We start from the raw sequence: 22500 nt of genomic DNA, 5'->3' as shown, positions 1-22500 counted from the left end.
GACCTCTACACTACCCAGTGCTCAGACCTTTACACTACCCAGACCTCTACACTACCCAGTGCTCAGACCTCTACACTACCCAGACCTCTACACTACCCAGTGCTCAGACCTCTACACTACCCAGACCTCTACACTACCCAGACCTCTACACTACCCAGACCTCTACACTACCCAGACCTTTACACTACCCAGTGCTCAGACCTCTACACTACCCAGACCTCTACACTACCCAGTGCTCAGACCTCTACACTACCCAGACCTCTACACTACCCAGACCTCTACACTACCCAGTGCTCAGACCTCTACACTACCCAGACCTCTACACTACCCAGACCTCTACACTACCCAGTGCTCAGACCTCTACACTACCCAGACCTCTACACTACCCAGACCTCTACACTACCCAGTGCTCAGACCTCTACACTACCCAGACCTCTACACTACCCAGTGCTCAGACCTCTACACTACCCAGACCTCTACACTACCCAGTGCTCAGACCTCTACACTACCCAGACCTCTACACTACCCAGACCTCTACACTACCCAGTGCTCAGACCTCTACACCCAGACTACTCTCTCTGTGTCTCTGTCCTCTGTGTCTCCTCTGTGTCTCTGTCCTCTGTGTCTCCGTCCTCTGTGTCTCCGTCCTCTGTGTCTCCTCTGTGTCTCCGTCCTCTGTGTCTCCGTCCTGTGTCTCCTCTGTGTCTCCGTCCTCTGTGTCTCCTCTGTGTCTCCGTCCTCTGTGTCTCCGTCCTCTGTGTCTCCGTCCTCTGTGTCTCCTCTGTGTCTCCGTCCTCTGTGTCTCCGTCCTCTGTGTCTCTGTCCTCTGTGTCTCCGTCCTCTGTGTCTCCGTCCTCTGTGTCTCCTCTGTGTCTCCGTCCTCTGTGTCTCCGTCCTGTGTCTCCTCTGTGTCTCCGTCCTCTGTGTCTCCTCTGTGTCTCCGTCCTCTGTGTCTCCGTCCTCTGTGTCTCCGTCCTGTGTCTCCGTCCTCTGTGTCTCCTCTGTGTCTCCGTCCTCTGTGTCTCCGTCCTCTGTGTCTCCGTCCTCGTCTCCGTCCTCTGTGTCTCCGTCCTCTGTGTCTCCGTCCTCTGTGTCTCCTCTGTGTCTCCGTCCTCTGCTGCTCCCCGAGACACGCTTGATACGACCGCGCAGATCTGCCGAATCCACGAGAATGGCACAGAAATGGAATGAATTCATAGTATTCCATTGCATCATCATCGTAGACATCTCGGTAGGCATCTTGGTAGATCTTGGTACATCTTGGTACATCTTGGTAGGCATCTCGGTTGGCATCTCGGTAGGCATCTCGGTAGGCATCTCGGTAGACATCTCGGTAGGCATCTCGGTGGGCATCTCGGTGGGCATCTTGGTAGGAATCTTGGTAGACATCTTGGTGGGCATCTTGGTAGGCATCTTGGTAGGCATCTTGGTAGACATCTTGGTAGGCATCTTGGTGGGCATCTTGGTAGGCATCTTGGTAGGCATCTTGGTAGGCATCTTGGTAGGCAAAGGGCGAGCGACTGATCATCACTAAATACTGACCACTACCAATGAGCCATATTGGTAGGAAATGCATGTCATGACAATACATGACAGTGGCTCAGGAGGTAGAGCAGTCGTCTGGTAATCCGGAGGTTCCCGGTTCGATTCCCGCTCCTCCCGGGCAGCGTGTCGAAGTGTCCTTGAGCAAGACACTTAACCCCTAATTGCTCCTGATGAGCAGGTTGGCACCTTGCATGGTCGCCTCTGCCGTCGGGGTGTGAATGTGTGAGTGAACGGGTCAAATGTGAGGAACAAACTGTAAAAAGCTATTTGGATAAAAGCTGCGTCTCGCCTCCTGCTCTCAAGCCTCCGCTGGCTACTGTCTGGCAGAGGAATACACAACCCCACAACGGTATGTCTGGTTGTCTTTACTGAATTGAATTCAGCACGGCGTAACTAACCAAAACACCCCGGTTACATCCAGAAACAAGCCTGTGAGGAGCTTTCTCGGCTCCCATTTAAATTCCTCTGAATCGAATTGAACACAATGGAATGGTTTCCCGTGAGAGGAGCCGAACACAGCAGTGACAGCAGTGACATCAGGATCTGCAGCCTCCTGCCCTGCTGCTGACCGGCTTGAGCCATGAATGAAGGCATCTGTCCCCGTCCTCGCCGTCCTCTCCCAGGACATCGTCACCCAGCGGGACATCCAAGGTGTGACTCCTGCAGGTCCCTGGAGGGCAGCGCTGCGGAACTATGACCTCAACCAATAAAACTCCTAGAGCGCACAGACACACACACACACACAGGCATGCTCGAACACTGACTTACACACGCAGAAACACACACACACAGTTAAATGCAGCCAAACACTTCCTGGGCCATTAGCTTTACGAGCCAGTGGTCGTCCACACACCGCATGAGTGATGTCAGAGTTAGATAATTAAGATGTAAAACGGCGTTGGGAACAATCGGGTAGTAAAACTGTGAATAACAACGTGAGTCCTTCCTCTCGCTGCGCGTCTGCGTGTAGAGCTGCATTCTCCTGAGGACTGTAGCTTCATCAGTTCTCCTGAGGACTGTAGCTTCATCGGTTCTCCTGAGGACTGTAGCTTCATCAGTTCTCCTGAGGACTGTAGCTTCATTGGTTCTCCTGAGGACTGTAGCTTCATCGGTTCTCCTGAGGACTGTAGCTTCATCAGTTCTCCTGAGGACTGTAGCTTCATCAGTTCTCCTGAGGACTGTAGCTTCAATGGTTCTCCTGAGGACTATAGCTTCATTGGTTCTCCTGAGGACTGTAGCTTCATCAGTTCTCCTGAGGACTGTAGCTTCATTGGTTCTCCTGAGGACTGTAGCTTCATCAGTTCTCCTGAGAGCTGTAGCTTCATCAGTTCTCCTGAGGACTGTAGCTTCATCAGTTCTCCTGAGGACTGTAGCTTCATCAGTTCTCCTGAGGACTGTAGCTTCATCAGTTCTCCTGAGGACTGTAGCTTCATCAGTTCTCCTGAGGACTGTAGCTTCATCAGTTCTCCTGAGAGCTGTAGCTTCATCAGTTCTCCTGAGAGCTGTAGCTTCATCAGTTCTCCTGAGGACTGTAGCTTCATCAGTTCTCCTGAGGACTGTAGCTTCATCAGTTCTCCTGAGGACTGTAGCTTCATCAGTTCTCCTGAGGACTGTAGCTTCATCAGTTCTCCTGAGGACTGTAGCTTCATCAGTTCTCCTGAGAGCTGTAGCTTCATCAGTTCTCCTGAGGACTGTAGCTTCATCAGTTCTCCTGAGAGCTGTAGCTTCATCAGTTCTCCTGAGGACTGTAGCTTCATCGGTTCTCCTGACTGAATACTGTCCCAGCTCACCACATGATTTAGACTGTCACATGACTTAGACTGTCACGGTTGGAGGTTTAAAGAGAGATCGTGAACAGAGACCTAGGGACTCAAGTGGACCGGGCCGTGGTAAAGAGAGCACTACAGTAAGAGAGAGAGAGAGAAAGCAGTACAGTATGAGAGAGAGAGAGAGAGAGAGAGAGAGAGAGAGAGAGAGAGAGAGAGAGAGAGAGAGAGAGAGAGAGTGAGAGAGTGGGAGAGAGAGCGAGTGAGTGAGAGAGAGAGATAGAGGTAGAGAGAGAGAGAGATAAGCGGTCTGATACAGTGTGACAGCTGTGTGTGTGTGTGTGCGTGTGTGTGTGTGTGTGTGTGTATGTGTGTGTGTGTGTGTGTGTGTGTGTGTGTGTGTGTGTGTGTGTGTGTGTGTGCGTGTGGCAGGCTGGGCCACAACAACAGTCTCAGGGAGGAATGCAGAACGGACCTCTAGCCTGAAGAGACCAAGTCACAACACACTGCAGCTGCTGAGACACACACACACACACACACACGCACACAGACAGACACACACACACAGACAGCGTTCCTCCCTGAGAAACACAAAGCTCTCTCTTCTCTTCTCTCGTCTGGGGGAGGGGGGGGGCTCAGGAGGTCATCTGGTAATCAGAAGGTTCCCGGTTTGATTCCGGGCAGCGTGTCCCAGTGTGAAAACGAGACGCTTCAGTAAAGTTCCAGTGCTTCAAAAAGCGCATTCAGTGAAAGCAGGCGAGTCACGTAGTAATGAGGGAACAGTCGCTATTTACACATCGTTTTAACCCTTTCACCACCACACTACCAAAGGGTTAACCCTTTCACCACCACACTACCAAAGGGTTAACCCGTTTACCACCACACTACCAAAGGGGTTAACCCTTTCACTGCCACATGGCAACAGGTTAACCCTTTCACAACCACACTACAGAAGGTTAACCCTTTCACTAGTAGTTAAATCCCTTACAATTGAGAGATGCTCGAGTATAAAGTACTTCAAATGAACGATAACCTCCAAGCCCTGAGAGATTAAAGATAGAGGGGGCAGTTGGGCGGCTACGTGGTGCAGTGGGCAAGGCGCTCACCACGAATACTGGAGACTGGACTCGAACAGGTTCGCCTCCCTGTTCGAGCCCAGCGCTCCACATTGCTTTCAGTTTAGCTGGTCATCCGCACTAATACACATTGGCAGTATTAGGGGTTGGGAAACAGATGGGTGGGGATCGGGCGTTGTGGACAGCGACTCCTACAGGTCGGTTGGTGCGCCTGCGCGGTAGAATCAGGAAGCGACGGGGGCGGGGCCCCTCCAAAGCCCAGACCCCTGACGCTGAAAGATCGAGCCGCGCAGGTGGAAAGATGCGACTGCTGTTACCTCGAGTATCGGAGGGGACTCGTGCTATGTATGACTTAGTCCACATTGCAGCCGGCTTGTGGGAGGCAAGAAACAGCGTTCGAGACAGGGGAGGGTTGAATTGGATGATACGAAGATTGGGATGGGAGAAAAATAGAAAATGGGAGAAAAAGTGGATAAAAAAAAAATATATATATAAGAGGGGGCAGTTCCTCTTTACACAGCTAGAGGGGGCAGTTCCTATTCACACCTAGAGGGGGCAGTTCCTATTCACTACGCAAACACTCCGTGCTCCATTCTGAGAGGAGGTCAGAAGGTCACGGTTAGACACACACCGGTACCGATTGTGACTGTGGCCTGTGAGACGGACCGCGGGCGCCACAGATATCACCTCATCATCAGAGAGGCCCAAGAGTGAAGATCCCTCTCCAGTTCATTCTCTGTCTCTTATCATGAGGGACCATGCGGAGTCAAGCGCTCCTGGAGAGGAACGAGGCGGAGTCAAGCGCTCCTGGAGAGGCCCCTGCGGAGTCAAGCGCTCCTGGAGAGGCCCCTGCGGAGTCAAGCGCCCCTGGAGAGGAACGAGGCGGAGTCAAGCGCTCCTGGAGAGGCCCCTGCGGAGTCAAGCGCTCCTGGAGAGGCCCCTGCGGAGTCAAGTGCTCCTGGAGAGGCCCCTGCGGAGTCAAGCGCTCCTGGAGAGGCCCCTGCGGAGTCAAGTGCTCCTGGAGAGGCCCCTGCGGAGTCAAGCGCTCCTGGAGAGGCCCCTGCGGAGTCAAGTGCTCCTGGAGAGGCCCCTGCGGAGTCAAGTGCTCCTGGAGAGGCCCCTGCGGAGTCAAGCGCTCCTGGAGAGGCCCCTGCGGAGTCAAGTGCTCCTGGAGAGGCCCCTGCGGAGTCAAGCGCTCCTGGAGAGGCCCCTGCGGAGTCAAGTGCTCCTGGAGAGGCCCCTGCGGCGCTCCTGGAGAGGCCCCTGCGGAGTCAAGCGCCCCTGGAGAGGAACGAGGCGGAGTCAAGCGCTCCTGGAGAGGCCCCTGCGGAGTCAAGCGCCCCTGGAGAGGCCCCTGCGGAGTCAAGCGCCCCTGGAGAGGCCCCTGCGGAGTCAAGCGCTCCTGGAGAGGCACGAGGCGTTCTTACCTGCGACAGAGTTGGGCCGCGGCATCATGAGAGAGGAGGAGGTGTGCGCCGGATATGGAACGGGGCCCTCTGGTGGCTGGTTGGGAGGCGGCGGCGCTCCGGCGGCTGCAGGGGGACCCGTGGACGCACTTGGCGGCTGCTGCTGCTGGTCAGCCGTCCTGGACGCACCGTCGGCCAGCGTGGAGCTGGTGCCGCCGGAGTCTTCCTCCGCCACAGGGGAGCAGGTGTCGCTGCGCGTGCCGGGCGCCAGGCCATGCTGACCTCCGACCCTCAGGCTGCCATCCTTACTCCACTCCAGGCTAGAGCCGCTGCGGTCGTCATTCTCAGAGGAACTGGTGATGGTGGCTGAGAGAGAGATAAGGAGGTAGAGATAGAGGGATGAAGGAGAAAGAAGAATGGAAAGAAGAAGAGTCATTATGGTTGAGAGAGCCATTATGGTTGAGAGAAGAGTCGTTATGGTTGAGAGAAGAGTCATTATGGTTGAGAAAGTCATTATGGTTGAGAAAGTCATTATGGTTGAGAGAGGCATTATGGTTGAGAGAGGCATTATGGTTGAGAGGCATTATGGTTGAGAGGCATTATGGTTGAGAGGCATTATGGTTGAGAGGCATTATGGTTGAGAGGAGTCATTATGGTTGAGAGAGGCGTTATGGTTGAGGCCCCGTTTAGACGAGCGTTTTGTGAACAGAAACCGCAAAAGTCATCTTGCGGTTTCACTTTTAATTTTACGTTTAGACGAGCGTTTTGGAGTGGAATTCTCCGTGCAGACGACGCTGTAACGACGGAGACCCGCTGTCACACGATTGGCGCATATGTCACATGACGTGCTGTGAAGACCCGCCCTACTCTGCCTCTGATTCGCAGACTGTGGATGGGGAATGTGATTGCACCAAAGCAGAGTCACTCACAGACAGTGGGTCCACTCACGCCGCGACAGATTCTTGTGTATTTAACCCTTTCACTGCCACACGACAGCCGGTTGTGTGATAGTAAAGGGGTAACCTTCTGTCGTGTGGCAGTGAAAGGGTTAAAAGTACTGCCAATGTAGCCTTCAGGTGATCTCTGTTGATATAAGTCAGACATACTTGCTTTGTTTACGTCTCGGCTACTGGCGCATACCTGCTACTGGCTGTGACGTAAGCAGTACGCGCGACCACAGCCGTGACAACCCTTTCGTCATCGTTTTAACAGATTTATACGTTTTGATAGTTTAGACGAGATCGCAAAGCTTTTGCGTTTCTAGGAATTCCACCCTGGAAGGTAGTCTCACTTTTTTGCGGTTTCACCCCGTAAAAACGCCGTTTCCGTATAAACGAAAGGCACATCCGCAAAAATATTTTTGCGGATTCACCTGCTAGCGTTTCCGTCTAAACGGGGCCTGAGAGAGGAGTCATTATGGTTGAGAGAGGCGTTATGGTTGAGAGAGGAGTCATTATGGTTGAGAGAGGCGTTATGGTTGAGAGGAGTCATTATGGTTGAGAGAGGCGTTATGGTTGAGAGAGGAGTCATTATGGTTGAGAGGCGTTATGGTTGAGAGAGGCGTTATGGTTGAGAGAGGCGTTATGGTTGAGAGAGGAGTCATTATGGTTGAGAGAGGCGTTATGGTTGAGAGAGGAGTCATTATGATTGTTGTTTATTGTTGTTTATTGTTTAAAAGGATCCCCATTAGTTGTCACCTAAGTGGCGAGCTAGTCTTCCTGGGGTCCACACAGAAAGACAACAGAAAACACAAAACATAACAACATGAGATACATATGACAATCACAATTAACAATGATAATCTAAAAACAGTAAAACATTGTAGACATCATTATCAACATCAGAATATTTTGCTCACATATTTAAGTAGTGCATTCTCAGGTGGTATTTGAAAGACACTTTACTATTCAATTTACTTATGTTCAGTGGGCAGTTATTCCAATGATTGATGGCACGATAAACAACAGTCCTCTTTAAAGCATTTGATTTTGGACGTGGTAACATAATCTGTCCATCATCAGCTGACCTAGTAAAATAAGAATGAACCTGACTGCATCTGACAATTTGTTTGTATAAGAAAACAGGTTGAGACGAAAAGACAGTGTTCCTGAAAAATTTAACTGTGTTGAAAACCAGCCTATTCTCTACCGTTAACCATGAGAGTTGCCGGTGCATAGTGATGGTGTTTGTTCTCATGGAACAATGTAAAACTAACCTTGCAGCTCTGTTCTGGGCAGTTTGCAATTTCTTTAGTTGACTTTTTATTTATTGAGAGGGGCGTTATGGTTGAGAGAGGAGTCATTATGGTTGAGAGAGGCGTTATGGTTGAGAGAGGAGTCATTATGGTTGAGAGAGGCGTTATGGTTGAGAGAGGAGTCATTATGGTTGAGAAGGTTATGGTTGAGAGAGGAGTCATTATGGTTGAGAAAGTTATGGTTGAGAGAATATAGTCATGGTTGAGAGGAGTCATTATGGTTGAGAGAGGAGAGTTGTTATGGTTGAAGGAGGAGAGGAGTCATGGTTGAGAGAAGAGTCATTATGGTTGAGAGAGGCGTTATGGTTGAGAGTCATTATGGTTGAGAGAGGTGTTATGGTTGATAGGCGTTATGGTTGAGAGTAGGGATGCTCGATATTGGCTTTTTTACCGATACCGATATACCGATATTGTCCAACTCTTAATTTCCGATATCAACCGATACCGATATATGCAGGGTCCCCCCCCCCCCCCCCCCCCCCCCAAAAACGGAATAATTTCAGGTAATTAACATTACATATCTCTTGTTGTGGAATTAACACAACATTATGCATACTTTTGACAATAAATAAAATCAGAATTTGTTCTTAAATAAAGGTTATAGAAATGTAAAAAAAAGTGTATAAAAATTATTTGCAAACAGATAGATATTTTCCGATATCACATTTTAATGCCAATATCGGCCGATATCGGACATCCCTAGTTGAGAGTCATTATGGTATGAGAGGCGTTATGGTTGAGAGGCGTTATGGTTGAGAGTCATTATGGTATGAGAGGCGTTATGGTTGAGAGAGGAGTTATGGTTGAGAGGCGTTATGGTTGAGAGTCATTATGGTATGAGAGGCGTTATGGTTGAGAGAGGAGTTATGGTTGAGAGGCGTTATGGTTGAGAGTCATTATGGTATGAGAGGCGTTATGGTTGAGAGAGGAGTTATGGTTGAGAGTAGGGATGCTCGATATTGGCTTTTTTACCGATACCGATATTCCGATATTGTCCAACTCTTAATTTCCGATACCAACCGATACCGATATATGCAGGGTTCCCCCCCCCCTCCCCCCCCCCCAAAAAAACTGAATAATTTCAGGTAACTAATAATTTCACTGGATATATATATAACAAATATTGTTATTGTTTTTTTCTTTTTTTAAACCGATACCGATATTTTCCGATATCACATTTTACTGCCGATATCGGCCGATAATATCGGTCGGCCGATAATATCGGACATCCCTAGTTCAGAGGCGTTATGGTTGAGAGTCATTATGGTATGAGAGGCGTTATGGTTGAGAGAGGAGTTATGGTTGAGAGGGGCGTTATGGTTGAGTCATTATGATTGAGAGTCATCATGGTATGAGGCGTTATGGTTGAGAGTTGTTATGGTTGAGAGAGTCATTATGGTTGAGAGAGGAGTCATTATGGTATGAGAGGTGTTATGGTTGAGAGTCATTATGGTATAAGAGTCATTATGGTATGAGAGGTGTTATGGTTGAGAGTCATTATGGTATAAGAGTCATTATGGTATGAGAGGTGTTATGGTTGAGAGTCATTATGGTATGAGAGTCATTATGGTATGAGAGTCATTATGGTATGAGAGTCATTATGGTATGAGAGGCGTTATGGTATAAGAGTCATTATGGTATGAGAGGCGTTATGGTATAAGAGTCATTATGGTATGAGAGGCGTTATGGTATAAGAGTCATTATGGTATGAGAGGCGTTATGGTATAAGAGTCATTATGGTATAAGAGTCATTATGGTATGAGAGGTGTTATGGTTGAGAGTCATTATGGTATGAGAGGCGTTATGGTATAAGAGTCATTATGGTATAAGAGTCATTATGGTATAAGAGGCATTTTGGTATAAGAGTCATTATGGTATGAGAGGCGTTATGGTATAAGAGTCATTATGGTATGAGAGGCGTTATGGTATAAGAGTCATTATGGTATGAGAGGCGTTATGGTTGAGAGGCGTTATGGTATAAGAGTCATTATGGTATGAAAGGTGTTATGGTATAAGAGTCATTATGGTATGAGAGGCGTTATGGTTGAGAGGCGTTCCTCTCAGTCTTCCCTCCAGAGTGAAACATGGCTACGCTGTGACAGAGAACATTTTCATTTTCATCACCTTGTCAGCTCCTGTTCAGCAGCTGATCTCATATTTACAGCTACATTTAGCTCCACTAATGAGAACCAAGCGCCCGCACGGCTGCACTAGAGTTATGGGCTTCAGTCCCTCAGTCCAGCTCTGATCAGCTCTCCTTTCTGCCCTTCCTCATCAAGGTTCCTCAACCTACCAAAAACATGATACTAATAGTAATTCTAGTTAAAGCTGCACTACACAGTCTTTGGGGGGGGGGGGGGGTGCATTTGAAGCGCCTGCAATTAGTTAACAAAACATGTTCACTATGTTGTTCTTAGAGTTATTATTATTATGTCAGATAATCCTGAATGGAGACAGACGCGCTGTGAAGCTGTGTGTGAACCAGACGTGAGCCTCAGGCCTTTTCTACACAGCAGTGAAACCGTAAGAACCGTAAGGGTGAACGCTTCAAACACTGTTCCAGGGACACAAGTATTCCTCTGGGGACAGTTTGTTCATACAGTTATGAAAATATACAATAGAATTTTTATTATTATAATTGTTTTACTTCACCAAGTTTCAATTGTGTTCTCCTCTAACTACCCAGTGCGCCGATAGTCTTGAACTAAAACACAAGCCTGTTGTCGCTGAAAGCCTCCCAGCAGATTGAACATGTGTGCAGTGCACTCTGTGCAGTGATTGGAGGCTGTGTTATGGGCCAAAATCCCCCTCTTGCATCACAGAAGACAAAACCTATTTTACCAGAGTGGTAAAATAAATAAATAAAAGAATGAATAAATAATGCCTTCCATTTCTAGAGTTCAGACAGGTGTTTTGCTTACATGACAGCAAATCCTATAATCCTTCCCTCAGGCCACTCGATGTATAACACACTTCTAAAAGCAGATCAGGATGCCGGAGCCAGGCACACCGACAAGCAGCTGGACAGAGCTACAGTCAGAGGACAGGGCTACAGTCAGAGGACAGAGCTACAGTCAGAGGACAGAGCTACAGTCAGAGGACAGGGCTACAGTCAGAGGACAGGGCTACAGTCAGAGGACAGGGCTACAGTCAGAGGACAGGGCTACAGTCAGAGGACAGGGCTACAGTCAGATGACAGGGCTACAGTCAGAGGACAGAGCTACAGTCAGAGGACAGAGCTACAGTCAGAGGACAGGGCTACAGTCAGAGGACAGGGCTACAGTCAGATGACAGGGCTACAGTCAGAGGACAGAGCTACAGTCAGATGACAGGGCTACAGTCAGATGACAGGGCTACAGTCAGAGGACAGAGCTACAGTCAGAGGACAGGGCTACAGTCAGAGGACAGGGCTACAGTCAGAGGACAGGGCTACAGTCAGAGGACAGGGCTACAGTCAGAGGACAGGGCTACAGTCAGAGGACAGAGCTACAGTCAGATGACAGGGCTACAGTCAGAGGACAGAGCTACAGTCAGAGGACAGGGCTACAGTCAGAGGACAGGGCTACAGTCAGAGGACAGGGCTACAGTCAGAGGACAGGGCTACAGTCAGAGGACAGAGCTACAGTCAGAGGACAGGGCTACAGTCAGAGGACAGAGCTACAGTCAGAGGACAGGGCTACAGTCAGAGGACAGGGCTACAGTCAGAGGACAGGGCTACAGTCAGAGGACAGGGCTACAGTCAGAGGACAGGGCTACAGCTGGCCGGCTGGCTGCTCGCCCTGCATCACACGCCGCTAATCTGGATTTCATAACAACGCAGTGATTTGCATCATCGCTAGAATTAACATGGCAAACCATCCTGGACCCAATAACTCTGCCCCTGTGTAAATATGAAGTCATTCCCGGGCACATAGCAGTCCCCATAATGCACCACAACCTGTGGCCTGGGGGCGAAGTTAGGCAAATTGATTTAATATTTGATGAGCTGGTCATCTGTTGTCACCGTAGGGCTGGAAGATGAATTACATTTAAATAATTAATTAATTAATTAGAGATTTGAATTTGAATTATGATTCTTCCCACGGTCATGAAAACAAGATAATGGAGATAAACCGATTATTACTCTGCATGCCGTGTTGCTCTCATTTAGTCTTGTGTTGTAAACGCAGCGGTGTGCAAACAGTAGCTTCAGCTCGTGCCGAGAGTCTACGGTAACTTGTAGAAGACGACAGAAAGGGGTGCGGCCGAGTGGCGCAATGGGCTCGCCACTAACGCAGGAGATGCTGGTATCGAGCCCAGTTCTCGGCGTTGCTACCGGCTTGGCCGGTCGTTCATACTACCACAATTGGCAGTGGTAGAGGGTGGGAAAAGCCGTGGGTGGGGATTGGACGTTGTGGACAGCGACTCCTACAGGTCGGTTGGTGCGCCTGTACAGCAGAATCAGGAAGTATCGGGGGCAGCGCGAGCCTCCCACGCGTTACTCCTCGCCACTGAGAGTTCAAGCTGCTGCGGTGAAAAGATGCGACAGCTGCCTCCTCGTGTACCGGAGGGGACACGTGATGCAAGGCTTCTGTCCTCACTGCAGCCGACCAGTGGGAAGCATAGTCTAGCAACGTTCGAGACAGGGGAGGGGAGAATTGAAGGGAGAATTGGCGAGGCAAAATTGGGATGGGAGAACAATTAAAAATGGAGAAAAAGTGGATACAAAAATAAATAAATAAATAAAATAAAAGAAGACGACAGAAAGGTAGACAGCCTTTAGTCGAGAAGAAAGGTCAAACTAATTCAGTCGTCGTCATAAGGATGTTCTCACATCACTGAGTAATCGTACTACAGATGATTAAACTGGGTATAAAATATATAAATCAGTACTACCGAGTATCGTAGCTAACATTGTATTGCATTTATCTCAGGACTTTAACATGTCTATTTTATCATGTCTATTTTATTATCTTCTACTTATTTTATTTACTATTGTATTATTGCAATATCAAAGCGGGCATGGCCACCCACATTTCACTGTATGCCCTGGTATGTATGTGACAAATAAACCTCTTGAATCTATAGTAGTGCTGGTCTGATTAGCACTATTACTCAGTAGTACCAATTTATATATTTTATACCCAGTTTAGTCACCTGTACATTGTATATTGCTGTTGCACTTTACTGTTACATTTGCACTCTGGTTGGATGGAAAACGTATTTTCGTTGTACTGTTCTTGTGCTGCATGATGACAATACATTTTAATCTGATCTACTGTATGAAGAGTCGGTTATGGTCATTCTGAGAGCTGGTATACAAAAGTATTGTTGAAAGTGTGATAACGTTTGATATCTCAACCTGGTATAGAAACCTTGGGGCTTAGGCGGTTAGGTGGTCGAGCGGAGATTGCGTTCGTCACCAGCCCCGGAGCTGTGAGCTTGATTCGCCTGTTCGAATCCAGCTCACAGCTCCGGGGTTGTCACCAGCTTGGCTGGCCGTCTGCACTGATACAATTGGCTGTATCAGAGGGTGGGAGAAGCTGGCGGGGTGGGTCCGGGTCGTTGTAAACAGCGACTCCTACAGTTCGGTCGGGGCGCCTGCTAAGCGCGGATTGGACGTGAGGGGGATAGTGTGGTCCTCCCACACGCTACGCCCTCTCAATGAGAATCCGCGCTGCCAGGTGAAAAGAAGCGGTGATTGGCTGGACGTGTGTCGGAGGAAGCACGTGGTAGCCTCCACTCTCCCAGATGATCTGACTGTGGGGGGTAAAGCGCAGCGACCAGGAAGGGACTGGGAATTGGCATACGACTAACATTGGGATGGGAGAAAATCGGAGGAAAATGGGAAAAAAAAAAAAAAAAAACCTTGGGGCCAAGAATAAGAACAAATTGGCAAGGATTGTTAACATGGCCAGTAAAGTTATAGGGAAACCACAAAGACAATTGTCCGAGTTGTATTTATTTTCTGAATAGGCCCAAAAAAGCCCCAAAAAACATATTTAAGAATTCCTTCATCCCACATGCCATTGCTCTGATGAATTCTTTGATTTAAATGTTAATCGTCATGGTACTGGTTAGGTACCTGAAGCTCTGTCCCTGTTTTTAGTTTTGTTGTCGTTTCTCTCTTTGTCTATATATTGGGCTGTTTGGGTCAATGTAATTTGTGTCTGTGTGGTGTTTGTATTGTGTTGTCTTGTTGATTGCAACCATGGTGAAGCCAAAGACAAATTTCCATGAAAGTGGACAAATACAAATATCTATCTATCTATCTATCTATCTATCTATCTATCTATCTATCTATCTATCTATCTATCTATCTATCTATCTATCTATCTATCTATCTATCTATCTATCTATATCTATCTATTCCTGCACCACAGACTCTAGCCACCTTGTGAGCCCACAGCTGTACGTTCTCACGCGTCGACTTGACCTCCCAGGCTCCTTCATCCCACCCAGGAGCTGTTTCCAGCTTGTATATATACAGTACGGCCAAATTAATAAAGCTTTTTGAAGTCCGGCGCTCCTCTCCTCCTCTCATCCCGGGCTTCTTCCATAGTCTCTTTTCTCCCCGACTTCAAAGAACCGAGGGAACATTAATCAGAGCTGTGAATCTGTCTTGTGGACAACGACACGACTTCTCCTCCCGGAGACGCCCGGCCCCGCGGGGGAAGCGCTGCATTCACAGCGTGTCCGTCCCGCTCACAAACAGAATCCTCAGTGAAGGGCGAGAGGAACCTCGGGGGTGACTATTGATTTGATGGTAGAAAAGTCAGAGCTGCTTTGGGACCCGACGCTGCCCCGCCCCGTTCTGCCTGAACCTGGCCGCTCCTTTCAGCTCCGTGGCAGAAACACACAGCTCACATGAATTATTGAGAGTCAGCTATGATGTTGGTATGTTGTATATGAGTCATGGAGTGCATCAATTATATCTATATCTGTACATATCCCGTACCTACTCTTATTAGTTACGCTGCTGGCCAGTATGACTCACTACCCTAGTGTCTATATACCTGTATCACTGTACATATTAATACTACAGCTCTGTACATACATCTGATTAGCACTATTACTCAGTAGTACTAATTGATATATTTTATAACCAGTTTAATCACCTGTACATTGTATATTACTATTGCACTTTACTGTCACATTTGCACTCTGGTTGGACGCCAAACTTATTTTTGTTGTACTGTACTTGTGCTGTAATGATGAAAATACATTTGAATCTAATCTACGGATTAATGACGGTCATCCCCAGTACTTCACCTCTGATACAAGGAGCAGCTATTCCTCTACATGACGGTCCTCCTCAGTACTTCACCTCTGAGACAAGGAGCAGCTATTCCTCTACATGACGGTCCTCCTCACTACTTCACCTCTGAGACAAGGAGCAGCTATTCCTCTACATGACGGTCCTCCTCAGTACTTCACCTCTGAGACAAGGAGCAGCTATTCCTCTACATGACGGTCCTCCTCAGTACTTCTCCTCTGATACAAGAAGGAGCAGCTATTCCTCTACATGACGGTCCTCCTCAGTACTTCACCTCTGAGACAAGGAGCAGCTATTCCTCTACATGACGGTCCTCCTCAGTACTTCACCTCTGAGACAAGGAGCAGCTATTCCTCTACATGACGGTCCTCCTCAGTACTTCACCTCCGATACAAGAAGGAGCAGCTATTCCTCTACATGACGGTCCTCCTCAGTACTTCACCTCTGATACAAGAAGGAGCAGCTATTCCTCTACATGACGGTCCTCCTCAGTACTTCACCTCTGAGACAAGGAGCAGCTATTCCTCTACATGACGGTCCTCCTCAGTACTTCACCTCTGATACAAGAAGGAGCAGCTATTCCTCTACATGACGGTCCTCCTCAGTACTTCACCTCCGATACAAGAAGGAGCAGCTATTCCTCTACATGACGGTCCTCCTCAGTACTTCACCTCTGAGACAAGGAGCAGCTATTCCTCTACATGACGGCCCTCCTCAGTACTTCACCTCTGATACAAGAAGGAGCAGCTATTCCTCTACATGACGGTCCTCCTCAGTACTTCACCTCTGAGACAAGGAGCAGCTATTCCTCTACATGACGGTCCTCCTCAGTACTTCACCTCTGAGACAAGGAGCAGCTATTCCTCTACATGACGGTCCTCCTCAGTACTTCACCTCTGAGACAAGGAGCAGCTATTCCTCTACATGACGGTCCTCCTCAGTACTTCACCTCTGATACAAGAAGGAGCAGCTATCCCTCTACATGACGGTCCTCCTCAGTACTTCACCTCCGATACAAGAAGGAGCAGCTAATCCTCTACATGACGGTCCTCCTCAGTACTTCACCTCCGATACAAGAAGGAGCAGCTATTCCTCTACATGACGGTCCTCCTCAGTACTTCACCTCTGATACAAGAAGGAGCAGCTATTCCTCTACATGACGGTCCTCCTCAGTACTTCACCTCCGATACAAGAAGGAGCAGCTAATCCTCTACATGACGGTCCTCCTCAGTACTTCACCTCCGATACAAGAAGGAGCAGCTATTCCTCTACATGACGGTCCTCCTCAGTACTTCACCTCTGATACAAGAAGGAGCAGCTATTCCTCTACATGACGGTCCTCCTCAGTACTTCACCTCCGATACAAGAAGGAGCAGCTATTCCTCTACATGACGGTCCTCCTCAGTACTTCACCTCTGATACAAGAAGGAGCAGCTATTCCTCTACATGACGGTCCTCCTCACTACTTCACCTCTGAGACAAGGAGCAGCTATTCCTCTACATGACGGTCCTCCTCAGTACTTCACCTCTGATACAAGAAGGAGCAGCTATTCCTCTACATGACGGTCCTCCTCAGTACTTCACCTCCGATACAAGAAGGAGCAGCTATTCCTCTACATGACGGTCCTCCTCAGTACTTCTCCTCTGAGACAAGGAGCAGCTATTCCTCTACATGACGGTCCTCCTCAGTACTTCACCTCCGATACAAGGAGCAGCTATTCCTCTACATGACGGTCCTCCTCAGTACTTCACCTCTGATACAAGAAGGAGCAGCTATTCCTCTACATGACGGTCCTCCTCACTACTTCACCTCCGATACAAGAAGGAGCAGCTATTCCTCTACATGACGGTCCTCCTCACTACTTCACCTCCGATACAAGAAGGAGCAGCTATTCCTCTACATGACGGTCCTCCTCACTACTTCACCTCCGATACAAGAAGGAGCAGCTATTCCTCTACATGACGGTCCTCCTCACTACTTCACCTCCGATACAAGAAGGAGCAGCTATTCCTCTACATGACGGTCCTCCTCACTACTTCACCTCCGATACAAGAAGGAGCAGCTATTCCTCTACATGACGGTCCTCCTCACTACTTCACCTCCGATACAAGAAGGAGCAGCTATTCCTCTACATGACGGTCCTCCTCACTACTTCACCTCTGATACAAGAAGGAGCAGCTATTCCTCTACATGACGGTCCTCCTCAGTACTTCACCTCTGATACAAGAAGGAGCAGCTATTCCTCTACATGACGGTCCTCCTCACTACTTCACCTCCGATACAAGAAGGAGCAGCTATTCCTCTACATGACGGTCCTCCTCACTACTTCACCTCCGATACAAGAAGGAGCAGCTATTCCTCTACATGACGGTCCTCCTCACTACTTCACCTCCGATACAAGAAGGAGCAGCTATTCCTCTACATGACGGTCCTCCTCACTACTTCACCTCCGATACAAGAAGGAGCAGCTATTCCTCTACATGACGGTCCTCCTCACTACTTCACCTCCGATACAAGAAGGAGCAGCTATTCCTCTACATGACGGTCCTCCTCAGTACTTCTCCTCTGATACAAGGAGCAGCTATTCCTCTACATGACGGTCCTCCTCACTACTTCACCTCTGATACAAGGAGCAGCTATTCCTCTACATGACGGCCCTCCTCAGTACTTCACCTCCGATACAAGAAGGAGCAGCTATTCCTCTACATGACGGTCCTCCTCAGTACTTCACCTCTGATACAAGAAGGAGCAGCTATTCCTCTACATGACGGTCCTCCTCAGTACTTCTCCTCTGATACAAGGAGCAGCTATTCCTCTACATGACGGTCCTCCTCACTACTTCACCTCTGAGACAAGGAGCAGCTATTCCTCTACATGACGGTCCTCCTCACTACTTCACCTCTGATACAAGGAGCAGCTATTCCTCTACATGACGGTCCTCCTCACTACTTCACCTCTGATACAAGGAGCAGCTATTCCTCTACATGACGGCTCGGTCGTACTCAGTACCTCTGATGGGAGGACATCTTTCTCACCGTTGCTCTTTTTGTATTTCGGTAATTTACCTGAACGAGTGCCAGGTGGACAAACCGCGGTCTCTAATTAGAGCTCAGGAGGAAAGGTTAATAGCTTCTCCACAAGAATAAAGAATTCAAATTAATTAAATGTTGGATGGAATAATTAACACTGCTCAACTGTCACCAGAAAAATGGTCCGTGAAGTTTTTCTGCCGTCACAGAATATATATATATATATATTTTTTTTTAAATGGTTACGCCAATTTCCTGTAATCACTTGACCCGCAAGAATACATTATAATCGATCATGGAAATCGACTTTTTGGCTGCATTAAATTCCTAACAGGTGACGCCTTTTGGGAAAAAAATTTAAATTCCCGGAAACGGAAAGAATGATCCGATTTCACGCGGTTGTAGGTAGTCGAGACTCATTCAGATGCAAAAACCTCGTTGTTAGCTCCTATTTAAGGGGAGTAGCCGTTTGAATGAAAAACGTTTTGACAGGCCTCCAACAAATCATCAACCCACAAACACCATTGTGTGGCACAGGGGGTTGGCTATGGCTACAGTCCGAGTGGTTGTTTGTTCTACCAGTTGAAAGTATCATCTGGGACTGGGACTTTTCATGAAGGAAGTGGCCTGAAAACACAAGGAGCTGAAACTGTGTTCTGAACAGCATTGTGGGCGGAGCTCCCGTTTCATTACATTACTGGATCATTATAGACGAACGTTAGAACCTATAATTGGGATATCATTCACACGCTACACATCCTCTACTCAATGCTCGGCCGAAAGCGTTTCAAAACCCCAAAGTAAATGTTTTATCTGCAGTCGTTTTCATCACGTGAGCCTGTGAGTAGAAACCACTGATGGATTAATGCAGCAATAGGCTCAGTCATCTTCCTGTCAGGTCGTGTAAATCCCTGCACGTCTTACACCCCTATTACTTCAGATACAGAACAAAAACCACACCCCGCTCTAGCCGTCACCACCACGCTCCCCTGTGCCAGGAACCACTCAATACAAAGCAGAACACCGGCAGCGCCGTTAAAGAGGTCGGAATTAACCATCTCCTCGTCACAAACACTTTTCACATCCGCGTTAAAGAGCGGTCAGATGTTTAACGGAACACAGAGGACCGCGGGTGACGTGAGGCGTGTCGGCATGTGACTGGCTGTCAGGAGGTGGGATGTTAACGGAGAGAGAGAGCGCTGGGGAGGAGTGACGTCGTGGCAGTGAGACGCTGACAAGAGCGTCGTGGGAAATCACCTCTCTCTCTCTCTCTCTCTCTCTCTCTCTCTCTCTCTCTCTCTCTCTCTCTCTCTCTGTAACGCATGTATTCCCGGTAACCTGCCCCATTTCTAAGCCATATAACCCAGGACGTTATACGAACAACATTAAAATCTTTTCTCATGTCAAGAATGATTGTTATAGATGCCAAATAATTCACCTTTAAAAAAAAAAAACATCATGTAAAAGTTGACCTAAGTTACCGGGAATACCAATTCACTATCTCCTCCAATTTAAGAGAGAATTAAAATGTTTTGGTTGTTTTGTAGGGATATCATCATCATGTAACATAATACCATAGTTCTCCCTGAGTTATCTCAAGAGAATTCAAATTTGGCTGAATCTGAAGGAAAAATCCGGGTATGGGATATGAGTCAACATAGTTCATGGCCTTCAATTGATAACAAACATAAAAGGCTTAATTTTCATGGCAGATGCATGATATGTTTTGGGCATGATCTTGGCACCCCAATGAACAACCAAAATGAGTTTCGTCTTTTGTGGCCAATTATTTTAGGAGATAATTACGTTTCACATATTGATCCCAGGTTACCGCGAATACCTATCCTCACAATTCTAGATAAACACTTAAATCTCCTATTTTACTAAAGATTGGTGAGATTTTATTTTTGGAAATCATAACAGCAATAATAAGGGTTAGGTGTAAACCAGAATTACTAGAATGTGTTGTATTTTGTCTGTTAAAATGAGCAAAAACAAGGAAAGGGTATTCCCAGTAACTTAACAAACAAGTGCAAAAAATACAGTTCTAGAACAAGTATTTAAATTTTTACTATATTCAAGAAAGTGGAAAGGAACCCAACATTTTCAATTGTCTGCACACAATCATTGTTTTGTTATTCAAGATGGCATTTGAACTGAATTTTGGAAAAAAACAGGTATTACTGGTCACCTGAGTTAGGGTTCACCACCATGCCCCTAGTCAGTCTACACCACCACCATGCGCCTAGTCAGTCTACACCAACCTGCCCCTAGTCAGTCTACACCACCACCATGCGCCTAGTCAGTCTACACCAACCTGCCCCTAGTCAGTCTACACCACCACCATGCCCCTAGTCAGTCTACACCAACCTGCGCCTAGTCAGTCTACACCACCATGCCCCTAGTCAGTCTACACCACCACCATGCCCCTAGTCAGTCTACACCACCACCATGCCCCTAGTCAGTCTACACCACCACCATGCCCCTAGTCAGTCTACACCAACCTGCGCCTAGTCAGTCTACACCACCACCATGCCCCTAGCCAGTCTACACCACCACCATGCCCCTAGTCAGTCTACACCACCACCATGCCCCTAGTCAGTATACACCACCACCATGCCCCTAGTCAGTCTACACCACCATGCCCCTAGTCAGTCTACACCACCACCACGCCCCTAGTCAGTCTACACCACCACCATGCCCCTAGTCAGTCTACACCACCACCATGCCCTTAGTCAGTCTACACCAACCTGCCCCTAGTCAGTCTACACCACCATGCCCCTAGTCAGTCTACACCACCATGCCCCTAGTCAGTCTACACCACCATGCCCCTAGTCAGTCTACACCACCACCATGCTCCTAGTCGGTCTACATGACCACCATGCCCCTAGTCAGTCTACATGACCACCAACCTGCCCCTAGTCAGTCTACACCACCACCATGCTCCTAGTCAGTCTACACCACCACCATGCTCCTAGTCAGTCTACATGACCACCATGCCCCTAGTCAGTCTACACCAACCTGCCCCTAGTCAGTCTACACCACCACCATGCCCCTAGTCAGTCTACACCACCACCATGCCCCTAGTCAGTCTACACCACCATGCCCCTAGTCAGTCTACACCACCACCATGCCCCTAGTCAGTCTACACCACCATGCCCCTAGTCAGTCTACACCACCACCGTGCCCCTAGTCAGTCTACATGACCACCATGCCCCTAGTCAGTCTACACCACCACCATGCCCCTAGTCAGTCTACACCACCATGCCCCTAGTCAGTCTACACCACCATGCCCCTAGTCAGTCTACACCACCACCATGCCCCTAGTCAGTCTACACCACCATGCCCCTATTCAGTCTACACCACCATGCCCCTAGTCAGTCTACACCAACCTGCCATAGTCAGTCTACACCACCATGCCCCTAGTCAGTCTACACCACCACCATGCTCCTAGTCAGTCTACACCACCACCATGCCCCTAGTCAGTCTACACCATCATGCCCCTAGTCAGTCTACACCACCATGCCCCTAGTCAGTCTACACCACCATGCCCCTAGTCAGTCTACACCAACCTGCCCCTAGTCAGTATACACCAACCTGCCCCTAGTCAGTCTACACCACTATGCCCCTAGTCAGTCTACACCACCATGCCCCTAGTCAGTCTACACCAACCTGCCCATAGTCAGTCTACACCACCACCATGCCCCTAGTCAGTCTACACCACCACCATGCCCCTAGTCAGTCTACACCACCACCATGCCCCTAGTCAGTCTACACCACCACCATGCCCTAGTCAGTCTACACCACCACCATGCTCCTAGTCAGTCTACACCACCACCATGCCCTAGTCAGTCTACACCACCATGCCACCATTCTATTATATGTGCTAGCCTACCCCTGATAATATTAATACATTTAATTAATGTGTTAGCTTGTAGCTAACGACCTGGGCCTCCATGTTGTGTTAGCTTGTAGCTAACGGCCTGGGCCTCCATGTTTTGTGTTGTTAGCTTGTAGCTAACGGCCTGGGCCTCCATGATGTGTTAGCTTCAATTAATTAATTACCGGAATACATATAAGTTACCGTGAATACCTATATGGTAATAGTATTCCTGGTAACCTCTCCTTTTCACAAGTCACCGGAATACATATCAATATCTAAAGTTAC

General features: G+C 48.2%; 1 protein-coding gene across 1 annotated transcript in view; it reads right to left on the bottom strand.

Moving 5' to 3' along the window:
- Positions 1-22500, bottom strand: part of tanc1b (tetratricopeptide repeat, ankyrin repeat and coiled-coil containing 1b) — a gene marked incomplete at its 5' end in the record, with an annotated part of 277345 nt that overhangs the window by 218199 nt on the left and 36646 nt on the right. Inside the window, one exon of the mRNA XM_084311419.1 lies at positions 5815-6159. Within this exon, the coding sequence (XP_084167545.1) occupies positions 5815-6159 (345 nt within the window). The remainder of the gene's footprint in view (positions 1-5814; positions 6160-22500) is intronic.

The sequence above is a fragment of the Notolepis coatsorum genome (genome assembly GCF_963971535.1).
Source record: "Notolepis coatsorum genome assembly, chromosome: 3".
Lineage (NCBI taxonomy): Eukaryota > Metazoa > Chordata > Actinopteri > Aulopiformes > Paralepididae > Notolepis > Notolepis coatsorum.
Note: the sequence above shows the minus strand (reverse complement) of the source record. Positions and strands in the feature narration are given on the sequence as shown.